This window comes from Vipera berus (genome assembly GCF_964194415.1).
Source record: "Vipera berus genome assembly, chromosome: Z".
Classification (NCBI taxonomy): Eukaryota; Metazoa; Chordata; class Lepidosauria; order Squamata; family Viperidae; genus Vipera; species Vipera berus.
In genome coordinates this window covers 78,387,468-78,412,587 of record NC_138205.1, presented here as the reverse complement: position 1 = coordinate 78,412,587, position 25,120 = coordinate 78,387,468, and the positions used below count along the sequence as shown (strand labels likewise).

The 25,120-nt window shown below is 38.2% G+C and overlaps 1 protein-coding gene across 2 annotated transcripts in view; it reads left to right on the top strand.

Moving 5' to 3' along the window:
* ZDHHC3 (zDHHC palmitoyltransferase 3) overlaps positions 1 to 21,179 on the top strand; it is a 44,634-nt gene extending 23,455 nt beyond the window's left edge. Inside the window, exons 7-8 of one of the 2 annotated variants that reach the window (XM_081342942.1) lie at positions 1,024 to 1,154; positions 18,470 to 21,179. In XM_081342942.1, the coding sequence (XP_081199068.1) occupies positions 1,024 to 1,154; positions 18,470 to 18,709 (371 nt within the window). In that variant the 3' untranslated portion in view covers positions 18,710 to 21,179. Of the gene's footprint in view, positions 1 to 1,023; positions 1,155 to 13,950; positions 15,442 to 18,469 lie in introns of those variants that run through there. The other variant, XM_081342943.1, reaches the window with a different exon arrangement.
* The last annotated feature ends 3,941 nt before the right edge of the window (positions 21,180 to 25,120 follow it).

Genomic DNA, 25,120 nt, shown 5'->3' with positions numbered 1-25,120 from the left:
CATAATCGTTATGAGGGCAAATCACAACAGAGAGAAAAATCTAGGGGGAAAAAAGATTTTTATTTGCTTTCTATTTCTATTCCTTGTTTCCAACTGCCTTATTTTACTTCCAGCATCTTTGGCATTTCATTCTGAAACTTAATCTCATGTCAGTGTGAAATAAGCTGTGATTTAAGAGCTTTGGGTTTGGTTTGGGTTTTTTGATGGCTTTAAACTATATTGGAAAGGAGAACATCTAATAATGATTTTATAAGAAAAAATTATAAAATATGAAGACCAGATTATGTTGTAATTGCAAGGCAGTTTCCCTTTCCATCTTCCTAGGAAGATGGAAATCTAGGAAGATGGAAGATGGAAAGGGAAACTGCCTTGCAATTACAACATAACTTATAATTACAAGATGTCCTCGATTTATGACCACAATTGAGCCCAAAATTTCTGTTGCTAAGCAAAATAGCTAAGTGAATTTTGCCCCATTTTAAGACCTTTCTTGCCACAGCTGTGAATCACTGCAATTGTTAAGTTAGTAATATGGTTGCTAAGTGAATAGGGTTTCCCCATTGACATTAATTATCACAATGGTCACAAATGGTGATCACATAACCATGGGACAATGAAGCTATCAGAAATATGAACCAATTGCCAAGCTTCCAAATGTTGATCACGTAACCATGGGGATGTGCAATGGTGTTGTGAAAAACCATTGTTAAGTCACTTTTTCCAGTGCCATTGCAACTTTGAATGGTCACTGAGTGAACTGTTGTATGTTGGGGACTACATATATTTATTCCTACTACATTTAGAAGTCTGTATTGTATGACCACTGACTTTCAGAACTCTATAACTGAATTTCCAGATGTTGGAATTGGTGGTTTATAAATAATTCTAAATAATTAAATCTCATTTATTTATGATTGAATAAATTTAGAAGCTACTCAATATAAGCAAGTAGTGTACAAAAGCAGCATTCTTACTGGTTCAGTTGCTTGAATATGAAATGCTCTGTCATATTTCATTTTTCAGAGTGCAGTTCTTTCTCTCCACCAACTACTGTGATCCTTCTGATCCTCTTGTGTTTTGAGGCTCTCCTTTTTCTCATTTTTACATCTGTAATGTTTGGAACGCAGGTACATTCCATCTGCACTGATGAAACAGTGAGTACTTCCTATCTCTTGCTTATTTTGTTTTAAAAGAATCATTTGGTGTGATTTCATTGTCTTTGTCCAAAAAAGAATATGAAGGTGCCAAGCTACAATAGAAAATATATTTTATAAATAGCAATTGGATTTCCTGAAATACAAATATTAGCAAAGTTTTTCCCAATTTGATGCTCTCCAGACATTTAATTAATTTAGAGGTGCGAACCTTGTTTGGAAAGTTTGGTATAGGACAAATGTGGATATAAAATATGGATTTTCATGGCTGATAACTTTCTACAATTTTGTTTTTCACTCTTAATGTTGTTCTGTTCAACAGTAACATGCACATTAGTGACATACAAAGATAATACGGGCAGTATATATTTGTACATTTCTAGAGGCACTGCCGGGATGCGGTGGCTCAGTGGGTTAGGATGCTGAGCTTGTCGATCAGAAGATCGGCAGTTTGGCGGGTCGAATCCCGAGTGCTGCATAACAGAGTGAGCACCTGTTACTTGTCCCAGCTTCTGCCAACCTAGCAGTTCGAAAGCACATAAAAATGCAAGTAGAAAAATAGGGACCACTACGGTGGGAAGGTAACAGCGTTCTGTGTGCCTTTCGCGTCTAGTCATGCTGGCCACATGACCATGGAGATGTCCTCGGACAAACGCTGGCTCTTCGGCTTTGAAACGGAGATGAGCACCGGGCCCCTAGAGTTGGAAACGACTAGCACGCATGTGCGGGGGAACCTTTACTTTACCTTTTAGAGGCACTGCCACCCACCATTTCTGCTTTATCCAGTTTAGCAGTCAAGAGAGTTGTACACTTCAACAAAAAATCACTTCTCTTTCAAAGGAAAATTGTCACCTATTAGCATCTGGTATTATTAATCTGAAAGAAATCTGTGATTGCTTGGCTTAGAATGTAAGTGGATCAGACATCTTTTAGCATCTGTTTATCAATTTTGATCAGCAATGGATTGTTCTGTACCAGCCTGCTACCGGCCTTGCAGAAAAGGCAGGGACAACCCCTTTACAAACGGCAATAGGCTGGAATTACGCCTGCCAAATTTATAGCTACAAAAACAAACAAGACACGAACCAAGAAACAGGAGCTTTAAGAAACACGAACTATCCAAGCGGTTGCCTTCAGCAAATCAGCCCTCCCCACACATTCCCCTTATATAGAGTTCAGGGCGTGGCTTCTCTCTGCCTCCTTCCGAGAAGCCCCATTGCCTTCCTCTGTTTACTCCTAATTGACTGCCTCCTGCGTCGGGTGTCCTTGAACAGGGCCAGCTGTGGGTCATCTTCATCCACGCTGTCAGGCTCACACAGCTGGGTCTCCGTGGTGACCAAGTGGGAGGGGCCTGGCTGAGGGCTCTCATCAGCAAGATCTTCAACCCCCTCAGCAAGGTCTTCAACACCCCCCTCCTCCTCCTCTGAGTCGTTCGACCCAACTGCCGAACCCACAGGCTGACCCTGAATCACAACATGGATGTTGTTGTTTACTTCTCTTTATTGGCTCCTGCCCAATAGAAAGTGCAGTTATTTTTGGCAATGTGATCAAGTTGCCTGGAGTAACAGACAGACATAAAAGAGATATTGTTTTGCTATGAGATCCAAACAAATTGACCCAGTGTTGTCCTCTGTATATTTTGTTTCATGAATTGAAGTAGGTTTGGAAGAAACCTGCTATAATAGAATTATTCATGCAGATAGTTTTGTGCCATGTTCTGTAGAATCCTGAAATGATAATCAAATAGTTAATCATCTTTTTTGTTATTTTCCTTACAAAAGAAATAATTAAGATTTTGTACATTGAAATGAGATCCATAGGTATCATTATAAGTCTTTCACCAAAATAAGGATGTTGAGATTGCCATCTTATAAGTTAGGAACCCCGTGGAACATATTGGCACTTATTTCTGTTGAAGACTCCTTAGAATTTTTCTGTATTAATCTTCTCTAGACCCATTTTCAAGTATCATATTGAAAATGAAGAATTATATCTTTATTGGAGAAAAAGAATGAAAGATTTTAGATAATTTCCCAAAATGAGAAATAAATTTATAGCACTTTAAATAAGGAAGAGAAATCTCAGTGGAAGAAAGTCCACTGTATTCAGGCTCAGTTTAGTTATTTCATAAATGTTCTTTGCCTAAATTGTTCCTAGTTGTTGTAGAAATTTAATAAGAAAGACTTCAGCCCCAAGAGTCTCAGAATGGCTTATTATGTTAAAATAGAACAGACATTATTTTGCATAAGAATCAGAAAATCTTTAAAAGCAGTAAATTTCATATATTATAGGGTGTTATGCCTAAGGAGGACAGTCAATCATCAACCTCACTTCTGAGTAGGGTGAATATGGCAAAAGAAGAACTAAAGAATTCAGTATATCTATGCAGAAGATACAGTTTGCAACAATCCCTTTAAACCAGGGGTGTTGCACCCCCTGGGTGTGCGAGACAATATTCCAGGTCATGCAAAAACTTGGGTTTTCACAATTATAGTATATATGCATAATTCATTGCCGTTATTTCAGACTTTTGTAAGGGGTGCATGAATATATCAGGAGCATTCTAGGGTTGCAGGGTATAGAAAAGGTTGGGAACCGCTGCTTTAAACATTTTAAATGTAGAGGCTTATAGCCATCTTTAGGGAATGGTTTACACCTGTACTGTTGTGACCCTTTTCTCATTTCATCTATTTTGTGAACAAAATGCTTTTAATTCTTTAGCCTTTGCATAGTAAAAAATATCCCTTCATTATTTTGATGGCCATTTTAATGCTGTTTGTTTTTCCACTGTTTTTTTATTTATGTATTGATTTAAATTGAGATGGGAATACTAGAAATTTGAAATACTAAAATTTGAAATGTGACCATTCCATTGGGTTTTATATGAAGGCAGTTGGCAGCATCTAATCTACCTCAATTATCTGAAAACAATTTAATCTGCTAGGCATGGTTAATATGTTTTGAAAGATTACTCCAAAATCCCAGGGATATGGACTAAACTTTTCAGAAGGTGGCAATGACAAACAGCTTCCACATTTTTGCCAAAATATTAGTAGATATGCAAGTCACCATGAATTGAACTCAACTCAAGGGCATCATCATCATGTGCTACACCAGCCACGGGCTCAGGGTAGGGGTGGAGGGGTGGCGGTGGTTGTTCGGGAGACTTTATGCCCACGGGAGACCACCTTTGTCCAGATGGCCGGGAGTGAGTCCCTCCTCCTGAGATGTGGCCCTCAGGCTCAGTTGGGCTTGTTGCTCACATACCTGGCGCCCAGCTGTGTGGCAACAGCCCTGCCCGAGCTGCTCGACACCCTCTCAGGGTTGGCGGTGGAGTTCCCCAGGCTTATAGTTCTGGGGGACTTCAATTTGCCTTCACTGGGAGGGTCATCTGAGTTAGCTCGGGAGTTCATGGCTTCCATGACGGCCATGGGCCTGATCCAAGTGATTCAGGGCCCGACTCATGTGGGGGGTCACACTCTCGACCTGGTGTTCCTGTCTGGACAGTGGTTGGATGATCTGGGAGGGGGTTCACCAACCATTGTTCCCCTGTCATGGTCCGATCACTATCTCCTGCGGCTGGTCTTCCGTTATGCCACCCCCCACCGCTGGGCTGCGGAACTGACCAGGTGGTTCCGCCCCAGGCGCCTAATGGACCCTGAACGGTTCCAGATGGCGCTTGGGTCTATACCCATCGCCCTCACTCACAGCCCAGTCAATGCCTTGGTGGATGCCTGGGAAAGGGCGGCTGCCAGGGCACTTGACTGTGTTGTACCCTTGCGACCTCTGACCCGGCACAGATCCCGTTGGGCTCCATGGTTCTCTGCGGAGCTCCGGGAGATGAAGTGTCGGAGACGGGGTCTAGAGAGCGGTTGGAGGTCCAGCCGATCCGAATCTGACCGATTGCAGTTAAGAACCTTTATAAGGTCTTATCTTGCGGCGATGAGGACGGCGAAGTCTAATTACTTCGCTGCCCTCATCGCGTCCGCAGATAATCGCCTGGCCGCCCTGTTTAGGGTGACTCGCTTCCTCCTTAACCAGGAGGTGAGGGAGGATCCCTTGCAGGGACGAGCCGAGGAGTTTAATCATCATATGGTGGACAAAATCGCTCAGATCCAGGCCGGTCTGGACTCTGACTGGGCAGAGTCTGACGTGGAGGAATCGGACGGTCTTGAGCATGTTATCTGGACTGAGTTCGATCCTGTTTCCCCTGATGATGTGGACAGAATCATGGGGAGGCTGAGAACCACCACCTGTTTGTTGGATCCGTGTCCCTCCTGGCTGGTTTATGCGGCCCGGGAGGAGACACGAGGCTGGTTCCAGGCAGTAATAACTGCTTCTTTGAAGGAGGGTGTCTTTCCTGCCGCCTTGAAGGAGGCGGTGGTGAGACCCCTCCTCAAAAAGCCTGCCCTGGACCCGGCTGTTTTAAATAACTATCGTCCAGTCTCCAACCTTCGCTTTTTGGCGAAGGTTGTTGAGAGTGTGGTGGCGCATCAGCTTCCTCTGTTCCTGGAGGAAACTGATTATCTGGACCCATACCTGAGGCCTCTCGTTTGTGGAGTTCCTCAGGGGTCAGTTCTCTCGCCCCTCCTGTTCAACATCTATATGAAGCCGCTGGGTGAGATCATTCGTGGTTTTGGGGTGGGGTATCATCAGTACGCTGATGATACCCAACTTTTTCTTTCCACCCCGAACCAACCCAGCGATGCCCTCGCCGTGATGTCCCGTTGCCTGGAGGCGGTCCAGGTCTGGATGGGGAGAAACAGGCTTCGTCTCAATCCTGCCAAGACTGAGTGGCTGTGCATATCGGCATATCGGGCTAACCAGACTATTCCACCTCTAACGATGGGGGGTGAGGTGTTACCCCCCGTTGATAGGGCTCGCAACTTGGGCGTCCTCCTGGATTCATGACTCAATTTTGAAGACCATATAGGAGCCGTGACCAGGGGGGCTTTTGCCCAGGTTCGCCTGGTGCGCCAGTTGCGACCCTATCTGGACCAAGATGCCCTACGCACAGTCACTCATACGCTCGTGACCTCCCGTTTAGACTACTGCAACGCTCTCTACATGGGGCTGCCCTTGAGGACCACTCGGAGGCTTCAGCTGGTGCAGAATGTGGCCGCGCGAGTTGTGATGGGGGTTTCCCAATACTCCCATGTAACACCTCTACTCCGCGAGCTGCATTGGCTCCCGGTTACCCTCCGGGTGAGATTCAAGGTGCTGGTGATGACCTATAAAGCCCTAAATGGCTTGGGTCCGGGTTATCTGAGGGAACACCTGCTGCCGGCATCAAGCTCCCTTCGTCCAGTGCGCTCCCACAGGGAGAGTCTTCTCAGGGTACCGCCGGTAAGAGACTGCCGGCGGACAACACCCAGGGATAGGGCCTTCTCAGTGGGTGTGCCTGCCCTTTGGAACCAGCTGCCAGTGGAGCTTAGGACCGCCCCCGACCTCCGTTCGTTCCGCCGGGACCTGAAGACCTGGCTCTTCGAGCTCTCTGGCCCAGGCTGAGAATTTTAATTTTAATTTTAACTGGGGTTTTATTTGTTCAGGGACGGATATAATTTTTTTAAATCTGTTTTTAACTTTTGTATTTTTTGTTTTAATCACCCTGTAAACTGCCCTGAGTCCTTCGGGAAAGGGCGGTATATAAATATAATAAAATAAATAAATAAATAAATCATTTATTATGATTCCAAAGTTTACATTGAAATGCACTGCAAAGTAAGTTGCCCAGTTATTGCTGTCAGTGTATACATATAAATGAATTATTTTCTTCTGTCCCTAGTATCATTTTATACGTGTTACAGTTGCAAGAAAAAGTATGTGAACCCTTTGGGATTACGTGGAGTTTTGCATGAATTGGCCATAAAATGCGCTCTAAACGTCATGTAAGTCACAACAATAGAAAAACACAGTCTGCTTAAAATAATACTACACAAACATTAGCTGTTGTCATGTTTTAATTGAATATAACGTGTAAACATTCACAGTGCAGGGTGGAAAAAGTATGTGAACCCCTAGCCTAATGACTTCTCCAAGAGCTAATTGGAGCCAGGAGTGAGCCAACCTTGACTCCAATCAGTGTGATGATATTGGATGTGTTGCTGACAGCTGTCCTGCCCTTTAAAAACACACACCTGTTTTGGGTTTACTGGTCTCAAGAAGCACTGTCTGATGTGAACCATGCCTCGCAGAAAAGAGCTCTTAGAAGACCTACGATCAAGTATTGTTGACTTGCATGAAGCTGGAAAGGGTTACAAAAGTATCTCCAAAAGCCTTGATGTTCATGTGTCCACGGTAAGACAGACTGTCTACAAATGGAGAAAGTTTAGCACTGTTGCTACTCTCCCTAGGCGTGGTCGTCCTGTAAAAATGACTGCAAGAGCACAGCACATAATGCTTAATGAGGTAAAGAAGAATCCTAGAGTGTCAGCTAAAGACCTACAGAAATCTCTGGCACATGCTAACATTTTTGTTGACACATCTACAATAAGGAAAACATTAAACAAGAATGGAGTACATGGGAGGACATCACAGAGGAAGCCATTGCTGTCCAAAAAAAATATTGCAGCACGTTTGAAGTTTGTAAAAGAGCACCTGGATGTTCCACAGCACTACTGGCAAAATATACTGTGGACAGATGAAACCAAAATTGAGTTGTTTGGGAAAAACACACAACACTATGTGTGGAGAAAAAAAGGAACAGCACACCAACATCAAAACCTCATCCCCACTGTAAAACATGGCGGAGGGAGCATCATGGTTTGGGGCTGTTTTGCTGCCTCAGGGCCTGGACGGATTGTTGTCATTGATGGGAAAATGAATTCCAGAGTTTATCAGGACATTTTGCAGGAAAACGTACGACCATCTGTCCGCCAACTGAAGCTCCGCAGAGGATGGGTGATGCAACAGGACAATGACCCAAAGCATACAAGTAATTCAACAAAACAATGGCTTCAACAAAACAGAATACGCCTTCTGGAGTGGCCCAGTCAGAGTCCTGACCTCAACGCAATTGAAATGCTGTGGCATGACCTTGAGAGAGCGATTCACACCAGACATCCCAAGAATATTGCTACACTGAAACAGTTTTGTGAAGAGGAGTGGTCCAAAATTACTCCAGATCATTGTGCAGGTCTGATCTGCAACTACAGGAAACGTTTGGTTGAGATTATTGCTGCCAAAGGAGGGTCAACCAGTTATTAAGTCCAAAGGTTCACATACTTTTTCCACCCTGCACTGTGAATGTTTCCATCTTATGTTCAATTAAAACATGACAACAGCTAATGTTTGTGTAGTATTATTTTAAGCAGACTGTGTTTTTCTATTGTGACTTACATGACGTTTAGAGCGCATTTTATGGCCAATTCATGCAAAACTCCACGTAATCCCAAAGGGTTCACATACTTTTTCTTGCAACTGTACTTGAAATGTCACTGTATTATCTATTCATCCAGTTTGGAAAGATCATTCATAAAATTATCTGCTTTGAACCAGCAGGGTATCCAGCACATATTACAGCCTCAGCCACCTCACTGTTTATATTCTACTCAGATACGAAAAATCAAATGTGACTGCTGTAGTTTCTTTAAGAAAGTAGATTCTATTGTACTTTACTTGAACATTGCTCTTTTCCCACTCTTTTTAACTATTTATTGAACCATAAAAGGACTAGTTGCCAGACATGGGTCTGCTTTATTTTTGCCCACAGCATGACTAAATCTGTTGGCCGATGGAGGGGAAGTTCATCAAGAAATGTAGTACATGTATATACAATATGGTCTTAGCCCAAGAAACAATTGATAGGAATAGGGTGGGAGGGTGCTAAAAATAACAATTTTATCAAAGCTTTTTGGCACTCTTAAATTTACTGTGGTTGTATTTAGATGGCAAGACTCAAGTGTGCTACATAAAATTGTAAGCCGCCCTGAGTCTTCGGAGAAGGGCGGGATATAAATCGAATAAAAATAAAATAAAAATAAATAAAATAATACAGAAGCATCAGTAATTCAGAAGTATACAGTACTAATGCATGAAATAGAATTAGAGGTTTCTGTACCTGGTTTATGGTTAACCATACTTTTCTATATTGTATCAAACTATGTTTCATTATTCTGCAGCCCAAACAGAACACAGCAAACTTAGCACAAAATGTCTAGTGGACTATTGCCACAATTCTTGGTTTCTTTTAAAGTATAGGAGCCCAGTATATTTCTGCAGCCTTCTTTTAAGCTAAAGGCTGTGCACAATTATTCTGTGAATTTTAATTTAGTTTATATTCTACTCTCTTTTTCTTAGATTTGATCAGTACCATTTTAAGATTTGAGATTAGCCTGTTTAAAGTAGCTGTGAAGATTTAGTTACCATGCTAAGACTTTGGTTTAAATTAAATAGATTCTTAGCCTTAGTATTTGCTGATTGTTCTTAATTTATCCTGGGGCTTTCATTTAAAAGTTAACACTGCCCATATATGTTTTTACCAAAATCACCCATAGTTTTAGGATTTGATCATGCTTAAATAATAATAAAAAGAGAGTAAAGATGTAGAACATCAAATAAATGTGTTTTTGATCCTAAGGTATTACAGTATGGACAAAATAAATGACTTGCTTAAACCAGCTTACCATATCGATAATTTAATGACTCTTATACATAGAACAGCATATTAGCAAGTCATTAATAACTTATTCTAGTGCTATATGGAAAATAGAGCAACACTGTAGCAGAACAATAGAATCAGTAGATCATGTGCTCATAGATTGTGCTCATAGGCTGTATGTACAGTATACCAAGATACTCAATTGTTAATTGTTCCACCTCTTTCATCTTATTTGGGTGACACTAAACATTGCTCACTTCCTTTTTACTTTTTAACCTAGAGTTGAGATATGTGTAAAAGTAGCTAGATTTGTGTAATGTAGTAGTTGGGAAATATAATACTGACCCCCGACTTTTACATTCCAGACATTTTAAAATTAGAAACATGTTTAAATATTATGGTTTTGCATTTTATAAATAGTTTACATTTCTGTGCTTATTTTAGTTTATTTTTGTTCCACTTTTCTGTATTATAGTCTATGATTATATAAATATATAAGCATTAAAGTAATTTATAAATAAATAGAGCTGACAGTTTTGTGTTTGCAAGCTAACACTGAGCCACAAAATAAGATTTCAAATCATAGTTTTAGTTTGGTTTGGATTTTATATTGGATAAACTATAATATTGCTGAGTTTAAATAAAAATCATGTATTCATCTAGCTCAGACATGTCAAACACAAGGCCCGGGGGCCGGATCCGGCCCACGAAGTGGTTTCATGTGGCCCACGAAGCCATCCTGAAAACAGTGAGGGAATGGCCCCCTCTGCCTTGGCCTTGGCCCAGAGACCCTCCTTCTGCCAGAGACCCTCAGATCTGTCCCACTCCTGCCCAGGCCCCCATAGGCACCCTTGATGCGAATGATGTAGAGCTGGCCATGTCCACCCAGTAGGCCATACGCACTCTAGCCATGCCCACCCAGTAGGTCACGCCCACCCTGGCTATACCCACCCAGTAGGCCATACGCACTCTAGCCACGCCCACCCAGTAGGCCACGCCCACCCTGGCCATACCCACCTGGCCCCTTGAGGGCAACCGCAATGCTGATGCAGCCCTCAATGAAATTGAGTTTGACACCCCTGATCTAGCTGTTTACTTATTATTAATACTTTTATGCTGCTTCGTGACCTGGCTTTAAACAGCTTAATAGCAATTTCATATATGAGAACTGATATCAGAAGCTTCTTATATCCTTTCAACCAGGGTGGAATGACAGGATGAATTAGGGACCTCAGGAGTGAGCCTCTTCAGTAACGGCCCCCACTCCTTTCCCCAGAGACAAGGCTGGTTTCATCCTCACTAGTGTTCTGTAAGGCTGTTGTGATCCAGAGGGTTCATACAAATTACATTCATAAGCTGTTTCTTTTTTAATATTTTACAGTGTGCTTAAAATATATTCATGTCTCTTTTTGCAGCCTCCCTGTCATCCTTCAGAAATACTTTCCACATACGTTCATCTATTATTCCTACTAGCTCTTCAGTTTTATTTCTGCTTCTTAAGTAAAGAATATCTTTGTTACTTATTACTTCTTCTTCAGATCACTGCTGTGCCAGTTCATGCTCTTTTCCCCCTTTTCCCTCAAACGGAATTGATTTTAGAAAATTTGCTGGTATTTTCGTTCTTGCATGCTGTTTAATTGCACTGTATTTATTTCATTTCTCAGCTTCATGAAGAATTGAGCTTCTCCTTTCCATTATGCCTTTCTAATTAATGTCTTTTTTTGAGAAATTATTTGTGTTGATAATCAATTTAGTGATTTCAGATTTTAGGCAGTTATTACAAGTTGCTATATTGTATTTGATAAATTACAGCATTCAAGTAGTTAAGCATCTTCTATATCTCATACCAGATCTAATCTCTCTGTAAAATTTAAAATGAGGGTTATTTGCTCTATTAACCTTTCTAAGGCTAACCAATATAGCCAATAAGTGTTTACAAAAATATTTTCTTCATGAAATTCTGACTTTGTGATCAACTAAAGCCATCTTCTATCAGAATACTATATTTTTTGGCTGTATCCCTTATTTTCCCCCTCTATTTTAAATCTTGCATTCTGGGGAGGAAGCAGTATTGTATCCCTTTTCAGGTAGTCCTCCGCTTATGACCACAATTGAACCCCAAATTTCTATTGCTAAGCAAGACAATTGTCAGGTGAATTTTGCCCCGTTTTAGGTTTATTAGGTTTATTAAATTTTTATACCGCCCTTCTCCCGAAGGACTCAGGGCGGTGAAGAGGGCATATCATAAAACTACAAAAATACAAAAGTTAAAAAAAGAATTAAATTATTGCCCACAGTAAAAACAATAGAAAATATATATAAATATTAAAACCCTAAATAACTCCCCATCAGGCCAGGCCAGCTTGTTCAAATAAATGGGTCTTTAACCCGCGCCGGAAGGAGCGGAGATCCGGTGCCATCCGGAGCTCAACCGGCAGCTGATTCCACAAAGCCGGAGCGCCCAGAGAAGGCCCTCCCCCTGGGGGCCACCAGCCGACATTCTCTGACTGGAGGCACCCTGAGGAGGCCCTCTCTGTGGGAACGCACGGGGCGGAGGGGAGTCGACGCCGGCAGCAGGTGGTCCCCGAGGTATTCCGGACCCATGCCATGTAAGGACTTAAAAACCATCACTAAGACCTTGAAAGTTTTACAACTTTCTTGCCACAGTTGTTAAGTGAATTACTGCAGTTGTTAAATTAGTAAAACCATTGTTTAGTAAATCTGGCTTCCCCATTGACTGCTTGTCAAAAAGTCACAAAAGGTGATCACATGGCCCCGGGACACGGCAACCATCATAAATATGAGTCAGTTGCCAAGCCTCTGAATTTTGATCACATCATAAGTGCAACAGTCATAAGTGTGAAAAACAGTCGTAGGTCACTTTTTCCAGTGGCATTGTAACTTAGAACGGTCACTAAATGAATTATTAACCAAGAACTTCCTGTACTGTATTACTTTGTTTCTATACACCCTGTTACTGTGCTTTGGTGTGTAAATTTTGTTCTTCCAAAAGTTTCTCACTAGCGTCAATGCAGTGTTCCAGTTCGAACATCATACTATAATGTAACATGACCAAATAGCATGTAAGGGTAAGCAGTATAACTTTGCAGCTGCTGATTCCACCTATGCGTAGACATGTTTAATAACTATGTTAGCAGCTCCATGAGTGATTTACTCTACGTATTGTATGAACTATGAATGTGGACTTGTATTTTTCAGGGAAAGCAAACCAGAGAAAGGAACCACCATCTATTTTGTGTTTCTTTCTCTGTCTTGTCTGTTTCACACAGTGATGTGCTAAGCAAACCATGGAGAGATCTGTCATATTTATCAGCCACACCCATTTTTGGGAGAAGTGAGTGACTGTAATCTGAACTCTCCATTCACTACTAAGGCAAATAATTTCATATCCAGACCAACTTACTAAGGACAATGGGACATCCGACTCTATTGTTCCTGCATTTCTAAACATCACTTGAAAAATTGACCTGAAAGAATGGAGAATGGATCAGTTTCCAAAAATATCTAATATGTAACTTTACATTTTATAGCCTAACTGATTCTTAATGCAGATATAGGTGCTTATTACTAAAGTATTAGAAACTCATCTGACATGTATTCTTCTGAATTTTCTGAAGCTAATATTGTTACTGTTTTCCCCTTTCTATACTCATACACTACCTGGCAATTCTTTCTTCTGCTGGCGAGTGATGCAACTTTCTCTAACTACGTGCCCTCTAGATGTGCTGTATATTGGTCAGCAGTCATGCTAGCTGAGGAATTTTGGGAAATAACATTTCAATACATCTAAATGGCATCAACTTGCAGAAAATAAACTTATGATTAAATGAAACTGGAAAAGCAATGGCTGAGGTTTTTCTTAAATCTGGAAATTATATATTTCCTTATTAACATTTGAATAAAAATATAATTGCTTTGTTAAGTATTTTGGGGAAGGAGAATATTAATGTCAACTCCTACAGTTGTCATGGCAACTGTGATTTTCTTTTCATTTCTACATTATTGGTTTTCTCCCCCCAACCTTTGTTAATTTTTTGAAAAAAATATGTTTAGAAAATCTTAGTATTTTTCTGCTCCAGCCATTTGATAAAGGATAGATAAGAGGGAACCTTTTCCCCCGAAACCAGAAGTACAAAAATAAGTTCCTGCCTGAAAATGTCATATTTCTGTTTTCAGGGAATAGAACAGTTGAAAAAAGAAGAGAGAAGATGGGCTAAAAAAACAAAATGGATGAACATGAAAGCAGTATTCGGCCATCCGTTCTCTATAGTTTGGCTTAGCCCATTTGCTACTCCAGACCAAGGAAAAGCCGACCCATATCAGTATGTGGTCTAAGAATTCGTGACAACATTTTCACCCAAACAAAACTGCATTTGCGGCACTGTGGCTATTACACATGAATGTTTCAAATGAAAAAAAAACCTTTTCTTTAAAGAAAAACTGCCTATAAAAGGGCAAGTAACTGCAGAAAAAAGATGAGGGGGGAAAAAGCAGGTCTGTATTCTGCAAACTTTAATAATTCTTCATCTCTGGCTGAAGCGTTTTTTTTTTTAATTTAATAACTTGACTGGGCTATTTTTTTTCCTGTCTGCTTGCTGACACAACTAATGTAAAGGAGAAACTTCTTTCTTTCTGCCCACCTATGCTGACCGATTAATATTTACACAACCACTGAACAACAGCCCGTGCCAGAAATATCATCTTCTATGGGTATTCATGAACTTCTTCATAGCAAAGAATACTTTTTTGTTGTGGTATTTTGTATGCACCTGAGTTAAAGCCTCACATAATGTCTGATGTAATGGAAAAGAAAATATGGCTCAGTTGATAACTTTGCTTAGCTTTTAAGCTTTAAAATATGTTGCCAACACTATTGTATTTTGGAGAGCTACAGAAATTCTTTCTTGTGCTGTTTCTTACCATATCTTTCGGGACAGCAGGAATTGTTGTCTCTATTGGTTATATGAATGAAGGTTGTTGTATGTGTGGCTTTGTAATGCCTTATAATTGAAGAAATATGAAAAGTTGATTTAAATGTGTAGAATAGCAAGATAAAGTTTGTATTAATTAAAAAAGGGGACTGGTTAATGAATAGTGTTCATGTATAGAAGAGGCTTAAAAATCCAGGTAAAAGTCTAGCATTGTCCTTTAATTTTCTTTTTAACATTACCTCCTTTTTATAACTTTAAAAATTTGTTCTGCTTTAACTCTATACATATATATATATTTTACAATCAGAATTGTCATGTGTTAAAAGATCATGCATGCCTTCTTTCATGATTACATAATTGGCAAATTGTATACATAGTAAGAGCTTGGGCTAAGTAGAGGGCAGTCTGTTTAAAACAAAAATAAGAACAGATTATACCCAAATGAGTGAGTCTGTAACATTTAGAAATATAGGCAGGGATTTCATTCCATATTTTGGATTTTAAAAATTCTGAAGGTTACTATTAGAGTATCTGCAGGAAAAATATTGAAATGCAAATGAGCTATGCTCCCAGATGTATTGTTTAAACTGAATCAAAGCCATGGAGTGGAAAGGAAATAGATTTAAAAAGCCAATAGATTTGTCTCATTTTGAAAATAATGTGAATGCTGCATTTTTTCAATACTGTCAATGCTTCCATATGGGAAACAAATGCAATAAACCTTTTCTGAACACTGCTTCTGTGCCTTTATTTAAAACAAGTTCTTTTAAATTCTATTGTCCTATAGATTGTAGATAGTTGCATAATTAGAGTCTAGACTCTAGAGCTAAATTTATTTGACCAAATAGTACTGTGGCTACACTTTTATATTCTATCATTGTGTGCTTAGCAAGCCAACAGACATTTTTGTAACAAAACTAGTTTCCTGTTTCCACCATTATGTATTAAAATGTGTATTGCAGAATAATGTATTTTGTGGGTCGGTAATCCTTGATGATCTGTGTTTAAGAGATGTTTTGATAAAAATACAGCATTCATAAGAAAAAGAAATTAATATTTTACCTTTTAGTCTTGGAAGTAAGAGTCATTGAGTTCAATGAAACTTATTTTAAATGATTATATTTAGATCTCGATTTTGATTTTTTTTTCTGAATGATACTATAGTTATTAGCCTATTAGACAAAGAATCTCAGTGATTTATAAAACAAAATATTGCAAAGACAATATGAAAATGTGCTTAGGTTTACCCAGATGTATTCCAGCAGACCAATTATCCATTGATGAGAGAGTGCTGTTCCAATTTTCATCAGCTCCCTAATTGTGGAATTTCCTCACTTTGGAGGCTTGGATCATTTCTATTTTGATGAATTTTGGGGCAGGATATTCCATATTTTCCCAAGTTTTAAATATCTTGCTAGATATTAAATATATATGAGGATAGATGGTGCTGTAACTGTATTATTTTATGGTGTTTTTTGGTGGATCATAAAAAATTACACTGCAATAAATTTTTCACAGGATACCATTTTGGATTTGATGTAGTAAACTGATATGTCTACCTCTGAAAAATGTCAAATAATTATATGTTTGCCTAGCTATTAATAAAATTATTTACATTCAAGTCAAATAAATGACTTTACATTGAATTTGGTTCTTTATGCTTTCCAAACTGAATAGTTTGTTTTATTAAATGACTTATTGATCATTGAATTCCAAACACAAATTGGACAACACTATGAATGGCATAGAAATATGCAAATCAGAATTAATATATAAGATAGGTGATTTCAATTTTTTTTTAGTATGGTCCATGTAGAACATCATAAACATTTACTTAATGCTGATGGCTATCCAGTCCAAACTGCAGATTTATGATATTACATAGCATTCATTTTTGAAAGTACAACATTAGGAGTTGCCCAGATATTAACATACTCTGGAATAAATCCCTAAAGTTTTTGGTTTTTTAAAATAGAATTGTAGCATTTCCACATTATGCAAGGAAATCTCATCTACAGGAAACCATAACATTGGTTCATAAAATCCAAAACCACCTCCAATGGGATCAAGGGTATAGAGGGTGGATCAAAAACATCAAGTTGGTGACTCTGATTGCACATGGACATCTGGTTTTTTCCCCTAATAAACCTAAAAGAGGAATAGGAAACTTGCATCTAAAATGAAATCAGATGGACATTTTGTAGTTGCAGCAGCTTACTGAATTCAGTATAAAACTAGCAATGATACACATTGTACTGATTCTCCAATGGTTAATTTCTACTTTGAATATTTTATTGTCAGTGCAAACAAATCTATGACGTTAGTGGTAAATAAACTTCTGAAAATATACTATTTTCCTTATAGTCTCAGATTACCAATGCTATTTTCCCAAATTTTGACTTAGCATACATTTTTTTTATAATTAAAACTAATGTTATTTTGCTTGCATTCTGAAATCGTACAGAAAAGCTATTAATGAGCTGTGGTGGCGCAGTGGTTAGAATGCAGTACTGCAGGCTACTTCTGCTGATTGCTTGCTGCCAGCAGTTCAGCAGTTCGAAGCTCACTGGCTCAAGGTTGACTCAGCCTTCCACCCTTCCGAGGTCGGTAAAATGAGGATCCAGATTGTTGGGGCAGTATTATGACTCTCTAAACCAGACATGTCAAACACAAAGCCTGGGGGCCAGATCTGGCCCGCAAAGTGGTTTCATGTGGCCCGCGAAGCCATCCTGGAAACAGTGAGGGAATGGCCCCCACTGCCTTGGCCCTGGCCCAGAGACCCTCCTTCTGCCAGAGACCCTCAGATCTGTCACACTCCTGCCCAGGCCCCCATAGGCACCCTTGATGCGAACGATGTAGAGCTGGCCATGCCCACCCGTAGGCCATACACACTCTAGCCACGCCCACCCAGTAGGCCACGCCCTAAGTGCTATTGCTATTAATGGAATCAGAATGTTGTCGTTGGAAGGGATCATTTAAAAATGCATTTTTTTAAAAAACCCTCCTCTGGCTTGATGTGTTAACTTTAGATCAATGTTTTTCATTTCATTGGGTATTTTAAATGAAAAATGGTACATTAATATATTGCTCTGAAAATAGGTTTTTTTTCCTTCTTGATGCCTCTTTTCTATAATTTTAGCCTTAGAACACAGAAACCTGCATTAAAATTAAGACATATGTTCTATCTTACAGAATACATTTGAAAGATTAGATATGGTTTCCAAAGACGTACACATCTATTAGTATGTGCAAAGAAGTTTTACTTATTTCAAGTTTCTGAATGTTCAGAGGAGAACATTGGGTTGGCTGTATGTGCAAATTTAGACTGCACCTATGGATCTTGTCTCTTAAATTAACTAAGAAAAAAAAGGGAATAAAATATGCACAAAAATATTAGCCTTAAAGTCCTGGAATGAGACGTATGTAACCCTAATCAGAAAAATTCTGAGATGTAGCTAAGAATTCTGCATATATTAGGGAATTCTGGACAGACATTCAGCAGGTCTCAATTTGACACCTGTTAATTCAAAATATGATAAATGGTATATTTTTATTCATGTGCAGATGAATATTTTCCAATATTTTTCTGATGTGATAACTCTTTTGTATTTCCTATTAATGGCTGAAGAACTTTCTAGACTCATAATGTTTCTTTTGAAGGTTTTCTCTACATTCAGAAAATCCTTAAATTATTTAGGCTACTATCCATCAGTGTGTCATATGTGCCTTTAATGAATAAATGTAAACTGTTTTGTCTTCTGCAGGGTATAGAACGGCTTAAAAAAGAGCAGCCAACCTGGGAAAAAGCCAGCAGCTGGGAAGGGATGAAACTGGCTTTCGGGGGTAATTTTTCACTGCGATGGTTCAGTCCCTTTTCAGACCTGAATTGCAAGAAGGCTCCACCAGCTGGGACTGCAACAGTTGCTCCATCAGAAATGGTTGTACAAGAAGCCTTTGAACCATTTTATGATCCAATGATGGTTGTGGAAGTATTAAGTGATTAATATAAAGTATCTTTACAAATGTTTGGTTTTTGAACATTTGTGTACTTGAGAGTTAGCTTTAAGGTGCCACTGATGCATGAAGCCATGGAATCTTTCTTCTCACTAAGCAAAAAATAATGCAACTACTTTCCTACGCATTTAACTGGTGATGGGTTAACTATACTTCAAGAATTGTACTTCATTACAGAAAAATTCACCTATCATCTTGTTGGGACAGCTTCTAAAAATATGAGGGGTATGTTTTCTCAACATTTAATGACTGGCCAAAATCTAAGGTCAGGAAGATAATTCTGATCCATAAGATTCCTCCTGAGGTTCAATGTGATCATTTTAAGTGGTCTTGTCTGGAGATATTTATGTGCTCTAAATTAACTGTTTGTGCCACAAATGATAAATTCTATAGTAATCAGAACTACAAAATTTATACATAATGATCATTTTTCAGCTAACTCATATTGATTACCTCAGAAAAGCTTGGGATGGGGGCAATTATAAGAAATAGTTTGGGCAATTGTAGACAGAAGCTAAATTAGGTTATCAATCTTTCATTGTTTTGAAAGAGGTCATTAGATTATTTATTTACAAATGTCCAAGTGGTCTAATTTTAGCAGTGATTTGTTCATGCAATCCTGAAAACTCTCCATCTGAAGTACAGCTAACTTTTCTACTGTACATAATTGGAAGCTCATGCATGTGTTCCTGAAGGGTGCGCTTGTGTGTGATTGAGAAAGAGGACATAGATATTTCCAGCAGTTAGTTGTCTTACTGCATGGATTTGGTTGATGACAAGGTAAGCCTATGAGTGAATTCTCTGTACATGTTAAAAACAGACCAATTAACTTTAGTGTTTATTGATAAAATATGTTCTTAATAAAAAGTGCCATGGACAGGGTTGTTGAGGATATTTCATGTCTATCTAGAAACATCAGTGCTGCAAAACACTGTTGTGATTTGGCAATCGCAACAGGATTATCTCTGGGAAGGGAAACCAATGAATCTCCATATAAGAGAAGATTATTATAGTTAGGAATATGAAGGCAAATCCCTAAGGGGCTCAATATTTTATTTCAGTATTTGGTGCTGTTTTATAGTCTATATTCTTTTATAATCTATTACAGACTTATGCCGCTTCTCACTTGAGATAGCATTTATGAGCTCTCTTAGTTGGCAGAAATGTGGTCATGGCTTTTCTGTATTTGTATATTTCTACATGTCCGAAAGAGTTTTTCCAACTAACTTTCTTGGGGTATTTTTTTCCTCTTGAAAGCATTCTGACTGAATGATGAGGAATGGAAGGATTTATATTCTTTGCCGTCATCTGGTCGTTCCTTCTTTTCTGCACCATTCAGTTCGACCTGAAGAAGCTTCTTGGATAAGAAGGGAAACATTTTCCAGGAAGAAACCAATTAAAGTCCAGTTGCCTTTTGGAAAAGCACCTTTGGACAATCATGACCTGGATGATTAAGAATCTCCCTATACATACATTTCTACATGTTAATTAGGTTCCGTTTGTTTTCAGACTACTGTGTCTCATAGGGGGAAAAAAGGAAATGGCATTCAAAAAGTGAGGAAATATACAGTACATTCTGAGGTTTTACTGGAATAATTTTAAAGGACTCTTCTATACTGAATAAGTGCCTTATTTGAATCCAATCTGTTTCATAATGCTTTATGTTGCCAACTGAGACCAAATGATTTTATACCATATTAAAATTAATCTGCTATTAACCAAAGATTTTTGTCTGGACTCTTTCCCTAAATGAATGTTGGCATTATGCTTTTGGAGCCTAAGAAGGTCCTCGGGCTAAATAACCACTTTTATCTGGTATCTAGTATATAGGTTACCAGGCATATGGCTGCTTACTGCCAGTAACTACTGAAGCCAGCTTGTCTTAAAACTCTGCTTTAAATATATATGTATTTGCACAAGCATAATTTTTAGTCTCTGATCACCTAGAACAAGGTTGTCAAACTCGCTGTGTCACGTGATGTGTTGAGATGTATTGCAACTTTTTTTGCATTGCCGGAGCTGAGGTGGACGTGGTCTCTACATGATGAAACCGACCTGCAGGCCAACAGTTTGACACCCGTGACATAGAAGAAGCAAGTGGTCTTTTGTTTTTAAATTCACCTGTTAGCATGACATTATGCGACCAGTTGGCCTGTATTTTAAAGTTCAAAACAACTGTATTTTAACAAGACATGCAACTGTTCTGGATGCTGAATAAACCAAAAGGTGCTATAATTCAAATAATTGGATTATTAATTAATAGTGGGCTGGGATTTAGCATGTGGGAAAATATATATTTTGTATTTTCATGAACAGTTCTAGGGCTGCACACTGGCCTATTCTATGCAATTAAAGAGTGTAGGCATTTACAAATGTTTCTGTTCTAGTTTTTGCTCTTTTGTATCTTATTTTCTGTATTCCAGGTTAATGATACTTATTAAAGGATTGTGGTTTTCATCCCATACTTGTCTGCTCATGTTTAGTGCTTGCAGTCCTTTTAAAGTGATGTTTGTGTGAGGCTATTTTAGAACTCAATTACTATTTAAACCTATCTTTTCCCTTCACATTACCTTATGCTGTCAAAATCCTTGCAGGGACTGGAGGTCGAATGAGATTAAAAATCCATCATATTTAAGCTTTCATTTCTTTCACATGGAGTATCCAAACATCTGGCTTCTGAAGATTGGTTCTTGGAACAGAAACCCAGATATTACATTATGTCATGCCTTTATCTTTCGGAATGATGTCTGCATACGGGCTGTGCTGGCTTGCCAGTAAAGCCATCTGATGGTAGTACTCTGCTGGAGTAACCCCTGCATGTGGAGCTAAAATAGAACATTAAAAGCATGATTTAAGGGCATTAGAAACAGGAATCTGCCTGTCTGTCTGTCTATTATCTATCTGTCTAACTGTCTGTCTGTCTGTCGGTCTGTCTATCTATCTATCTATCTATCTATCTATCTATCTATCTATCTATTATCTATCTATCTATCTATCTATCTATCTATCTATCTATCTATCTATCTATCTATCTATCGTTCCATTTCGCTTTTAGAAAATAATATCTGGTTATCCATGTTTGACAATTCCTGATAAGGAAACCAGCCTCCTTACTGAAAGCATAATGTGCAGCACAAACCTTTTTTGCAACAGCTGATGCAAACAAGTCTTGCACTATAGAGCAAAGTTAAAATTCAAGTCTATACAATCACCTATTGCAGAGAATATTGTGTTGTCAGTATTCCAAATTGGTAATAATTTAAGATACACAGATTGAGTAAAATCCACTGAGACATGCAAGTCGATACTTTATTTTTTTAAAAAAATATATTTTTTATTTATTTTGGCTTGAAAGCCTGTCACTTGAATTTATATAAGGCACAGGGTCCAACAAACAGGATACAAATTATTTAATCAGTATTTCAGATTTCTGAACACTCATGTCACCTTTGACTTCTAGGGATGAACAAAGTTCTGATAAAAATAGATCTTTATAAAATTTTGCCAAGTAATGGAGATGCCTGTGTCAGAACTTACAGTTATACTTCAAATTAAGTCTGAAGCTGATCAGAAACAGTTATGGTGCTTGCCATAATGCTAGTACAACTTAGTTTTAACATTTTTTTAATTCAGAGCTGAAAGTTTTGAAAACAAATGGAGGGAAGGGCAAAATCAAAGTTCTTTGGATAAAATACCTGCACATTTAAACCCCTTATTACTTTTACTAATGAAAGAAACTACCTTCCTAGAACTCTTTTCCTATTAAATATACAGGGTACCTGCTGCACAGAACTTCTATATATTTTCAGTAACTTTCGTGGTAACTCAGTGGCCAGATTTCATGAATAAAGCATCTGTTTTAATTCCAGTATTCCATATAATGCTGTACTGAACATGTAAATGGAGATTGTTTTAGGTTGTTTGGTTATCTTTTTCAAGTTCATTTCATGTCAGACTGAAAAATCCATTTTCCTCTAGAACTACATTGACCATTCTGCATTCCCTAACTCGAATGCCACAGCTCTACCAGCCCTATTTTAAACAAATAATTGCAAGTATTAGTAGGCATTTAAACATTTAATTCCAAACAGGATTTAGCAATTCACACCTGATGTATTAACACAACAGGATTTTCTGAAAATATTCTAGGATGTCGTTCTTTTATGCAGCATTCTTTCTTGATTCATTTCAAGGGATGTAATTATGGAAGCAGTGAGTATTTTGGAAAACTAAAACAAATCAGTCAGAATTGTCATAAGAAAATCAAAAAGATAATATTTGAAAGAACAATAGAATGGATGCAAATCTGGTCATATCGGTAGTAGATCAACTGAATTGGTGAAAGTTAACCATAGCTAGTATACAGAATTCTATATGTACAAATTGATTGTCCATGTATACAGGTAGTCCTCGACTTAACTACAGTTCATTTAATGACCATTTAAAGCTTTAACGTAATTGAAAAGAGTGACCTATGACCATTTTTCACATGACCTTTGTAGCATCCCCATGATCACGTGATCAAAATTCAGATGCTTGGCAACTGTCTCATGACTATTGCTGTGTCCCAAGGTCCTGTGATTCCCTTTTGCAACCTTTTGACAAGCAAAATTAATGGGAAAGCCAGATTCACTTAACGATCCCCTTACTAACTTATTAACTGCTGTGATTCACTTAACAGCTGTAACAAGAAAAGTGATATAAAGGTTCAAAACTCAGTTAACAAATGTCTCACTTAACAACAGAAATTTGGGCTCAATTGTGGTTGTAACTATAAAGCTAGCTTCATGAACTCCAGATTTTCATAGCATACCATAATCATAAGGAACTGCTTCAGGAGCATGGACAAAGAACATTAGGTATATTGCTGATACTATTCTTTCCACATTTTATTCCAAGAGATCTCATTGGAGTTTGCTGGCTCTTGTCTGACGTTGATTTATCCTTTGAACAGGGCAGGTGAATTTAGCTGTTACCATAACAGGAATATAGGGAATTTTCTTTAGAAAAATAAAGTAGCCCATGTTTTGTATTTAAGGTAACTTTGTTTTGCCATGCTAGCTTAATTTTTCTCAGGCATCAAAAGGTATTTGCATGATCAAGAAACATACGATTATTGTCTCTTGCTCTTTAGCAAATAACTGAAATGAAAAGAAGCAATCATAATGGCAGGGCCAAACTGTTTACAATAGTAAGAAAATAAACTATTGTTTCTTATTCTTTTTCCTTTGGGGACACTAAACTTCCGAAGATTATGTAGCAGTTTCACTTAAAAAGTCTTTTAAAAGACTAAAAGTGCTAAACAGATATAATATGAACTTGAACCTAGTTTATAACTGGCTATTTCTTTTTGAATTGGTGAATGCAAGAGTGGAATGCTAGCTAATCTGTTTGTATTATATGTATGATTTACTTATATAATTAGAATAGCACCACCAACTTGTGCATCTGAAACAGATTGGGTGGAAGTCCTCACATACACACATACAAAAACCCTCCTCATATTTAAATTCTTGAACAAGATTCTACACAGATGTAAAATTCATGGTAAGATGCACAAAGATGCTGCTGAAAGAAAAGTGTAGGTAGCTATATTGTTTCTTTTACTTTTCCATCCTCTTATAATTGTACCTTTATGTATCCTTTCTCTTGGATGGTGAAGGGAAGGTTTACCTTAAACATACATACAGTACAGCATGCCTGTACAATCATAGTATCTACTGCATTGAAGTCATTCAGTGTCATTTCTTAGCTAAAGTAATGTCATCTGTACATTAAGACAAGTTATCAGCATGGTTGGCAAAGTGAGGGGTTTATGGAAATGTAAGAAGAAAAATGAATTAATGAATGAAAATCTAAATGAAAGATTTTCAAAAACAGGTTATTGAGAACTGAATGGATGGATAAAGTATCTTGAAGATGTAGTTAGAATTTTGAAATTCTGTTATACTTTCCACTTAGACTGATACAGTAGGTTCTTCTATTCCTCCTCTCCTCCCAAAAGCTTTTGCAAAAGTTAAAATTTGCAAACATGAATAATAGTGAAAAGTAAAAGAGAATTGTGAAAGTAGAAAAGAAAATCAACTATTTGGTAGTGTCAAGGTTTATCTTCAATAGTTTTCTAATGCTATATGAATTTTTAACATTTTAAGCCATGCTTTTACTAGAAAATTTCTTTAGCAATGTATTACTGTAAGTTATGGTTCTGGTACATAAAAGTGCTATACACTGATATAGCATAGTATTAAAAATGCATAAATAGGAATTGAGATGAGTTTAATTATAATATTGACTACATGCAACCATTCATTTAGTGATATCTGAAGTTACAATAGCACTGAAGAAAGTGACTTGTGACCATTTTTTACACTTAATGATTTATTTATTTTTATTTTAATCCC